The 3184-nt window shown below is 45.2% G+C and overlaps 1 protein-coding gene across 1 annotated transcript; it reads left to right on the forward strand.

Annotated features, from left to right (window-relative positions):
- The first annotated feature begins 229 nt into the window (after positions 1–229).
- Positions 230–2823, forward strand: LOC115259641 (early growth response protein 2b). Its single transcript, XM_029860417.2, has 2 exons — positions 230–1435; positions 1824–2823. The coding sequence occupies exons 1-2, from the start codon at positions 889–891 to the stop codon at positions 2108–2110; spliced, it is 834 nt and encodes a 277-aa protein (XP_029716277.1). The 5' UTR covers positions 230–888; the 3' UTR covers positions 2111–2823.
- Positions 2824–3184: the final 361 nt, after the last annotated feature.

Here is a 3184-nt window from a genome sequence, read left to right on the forward strand (position 1 = left end):
CATTTTTAATGACAGCTGTAGCAGAAATCGAACATGTGCATCTCAGCACCATGCGACTAAGTGCTTGGTGGGTGACACCAGCCACACGAACCCCCTTAAAATTTTGAAACAAACATTATGATTGCTCTCGAAAAAAAACAGTATTTGTTTAAATATGATCACTGTATCAATACGGAAAATTATGTTTATTTTGTATACATTTTCAAAAGTGACTACTTCACAACTATTTCGCTTCACCAAAATCATTTCCCTCATATTCACCACATCGCCATTTCTATACCCGCATTCGCATCCCTTCGACACGTGTGCCCTATGCATATCCTTACCGAGGGAGAACAGCACCGCAAAGCAAGAATCCCAAAAAATGGGAGGAGGCAATTTTCCCTTTTGTGCCTTCTCTGATGCATCTACCATCTCGCATTTCCATCTTTCCACATCGCTGTGCCTAATATTCTCCCTCGGTCGATTTTTTCCGAAAACATTGATTTCCCTCCTCTCCGCCGCCGCGCCGCGTGCCCTTTGGTTAGGCGCATTGCATGTTTCAATTAGACGCAGTCGGTCGGTGGATGGGTAGGCCTCTACAAGAAAGTGACAAAAAATCTTCCTCCCTCCTATCAACCGGTATATGAAGGGATGATGTTGTCGACGTCGTCATCGTCTTTGCGGTCGTCCCTTCATCCCCTATTTTGTCTGAGTCTGAATTTTCTTCCAGTAACGTTTGGTATTGTTTGGTTTTGTGTTAAATTTGTTGATTTTGCGTCTGGGATGTTCAGTTTGCTGCGGGAGTGCCAAGTGTGAACAACCTTGTGTGATTGTGAGATTAGTTTTTTTTTTGTAGCGATTGACGTTTCGGTTGTTCTTCGCGAGGGTTTTTTTTTTTTGAACATCATGTCTGTTAAAGCGATTGCGCCTCCGCAAACCTACTCGCGGTTGTTTCGACCGTGGGATGGTGTCGTGAATAAACTCGGATCAAGTCCGAGTAAATCAAGTGATTGTGGCAGTGAAGAAACGATCAAAAGTGAACCTTATGAAGTGAGGTTGAGTTCGCGCTTGAGTATGGATAGCGCGCCTTGTTCTGAACCCAAGTCTCCAGCGTTCAGCCCGATGAAGTTCCCGCTACCGGAAACACCCGAAATAGATATCGGGGCAGCTTTCTTCGGACATCCTTCGGATTTGGCTTCCTATTATTACTATTACAATCAACAAAAACTTGGTGTTGAGTTGCTCCCACCAGGGCTCAACTTCTCCGGATTACCCATCGACCCGCTAACCTACGAGCAAATGGAGCAGGAATACTTCCGAGTGCTAAGTGAAGACGCCAAAGCCAAACTGCTCAGCAGTCGGAAGCAACGACCGAAGAAGTTCAAGTGCCCCCACTGTGATGTTGCCTTCTCCAACAACGGTCAACTGAAAGGACACATCCGGATTCATACCGGTAAGTTATTCTGATAACGCGTTGACTCCAAACAAAGCCTGTCAGATGTCCATATTGTCGGGCCGCCACCAAACCGGACTTCGCACAATCGAATCGCGACGTGACCCAACTCGCGACGTTTTTTTAATCATGTCAAAAGTAGTGCGCATCCTTTCCGTTGTTGTCAGCAACACAGCGCACTAGATGCGAAATAGTTGCGACACTTGTGAATCAAGAAAATGGCAATTTTTGATTGAATGTCGGTCTTGATTCCAACCGGATAGACAATACAATACTAAATGATGATCCATATTTTGGTCATTACAGCAGCTATAAAACCATTTTTTTTACTTTTAAACGTGTAGAACTAATTCTGACACTTCTCTCATTCTCTTCCACAATCCCACAGGAGAACGCCCTTTCAAGTGTGACGATCCCGGATGCGGGAAGACCTTCACCCGGAACGAGGAACTGACCCGGCACAAGCGGATCCACACCGGAATTCGGCCGTACGCTTGTCAAACCTGTGGCAAGAAATTTGGCCGGCGGGATCATCTGAAGAAGCACACCAAAACGCATATGCCACAGGAGCGCTACACGTATGGGTTGGCCCCGGTGCCGGCGGCCATGCTGATGCCCATGTACTCGGCGGCGGCTGCCGCTGCAGCTGCCGCGACGCAGCTGTACGGATATTGAGCACGAGGACAAAATTTGAATGTGTACTTAATGATCGAGGGCATTGTTCTAAAGCTTTTAAGTGATAAAATGGGACCAGTGAATATGTACAATTGTGAACATAGGATTTTAACTATATTTTGAGAGAAGAATTTATGACTGAAATATTTTGTGAAGAAGATGAACACATTGTTAGTTTTATAGTATTTGGTGAAAATATAGACATCGTCAATTTGGAAACGAAATTAAGCTTTGTCTATTTGAATGATGACGTAAATCTCACAGTCTGATTGATTAACTACAGCTGTTATCGGTGAAGATCTGGCCCGTTGTCAAACGGCCATTGAAGAAGCCAGCTCGATAGCTTCCCACAAACTCATTAATTATAGGTAACAGACGTCGGAAGCTGATTTGGAAATTCACTTTGTAGGCGCTCACATTCCAAATGGTTTCCTTTCTTGTAGGTGGGGCAGATAACCCGTTCCTTACACCTCTTTAGGTAGCTGTTTAGTTTCATAGATCCTAACTATCATCCGGTGCAGGCATGTGCCCAGCTTTTCTGAGATCATCTTGATGAGTACCGCTGAGATGAGATACTACCAGCTCTTTTGTTGGTTTTGAGCTGGGGAACAGCATCCTTAACTTCCCTCAGCGTGGGAGTTCGATCAATTTCTGTCCTCTGATTTACCAACGAACGTAGTCATGTACTAGGGTCAGGGACTATTTGGGCAGGAGCACCTATTTTGGGCACTTGCTGCTATAACTCAGTCAATTTTGAACCGATTGATTTGATTTTTGAGACATGATCAGATACGCACAGTATCTAGCCATGTGCAAAAATTCAAGTCAATCGGTTTGAAATTGACTGAGTTATAGCAGCAAGTGCCCAAAATAGGTGCTCCTGCCCAAATGGTCCCAGACCCCATGTAGCCCTGATCATCCGTTTCTACATTCTCCTCGTCATTCAGGTGGCATCGAAGGTGGCGTCCGTCCGTCAGATTCGCATTGACTTGTTGGCTTGTTGGCTCGCGCCTGGAATCCATTGTGGTATGTGCTGAGCTTCTGCTAGATCGTCCGTGTTTCTTGCGTTCTTCT

Source organism: Aedes albopictus, chromosome 1, assembly GCF_035046485.1.
Source record: "Aedes albopictus strain Foshan chromosome 1, AalbF5, whole genome shotgun sequence".
In the NCBI taxonomy this organism is placed as follows: domain Eukaryota; kingdom Metazoa; phylum Arthropoda; class Insecta; order Diptera; family Culicidae; genus Aedes; species Aedes albopictus.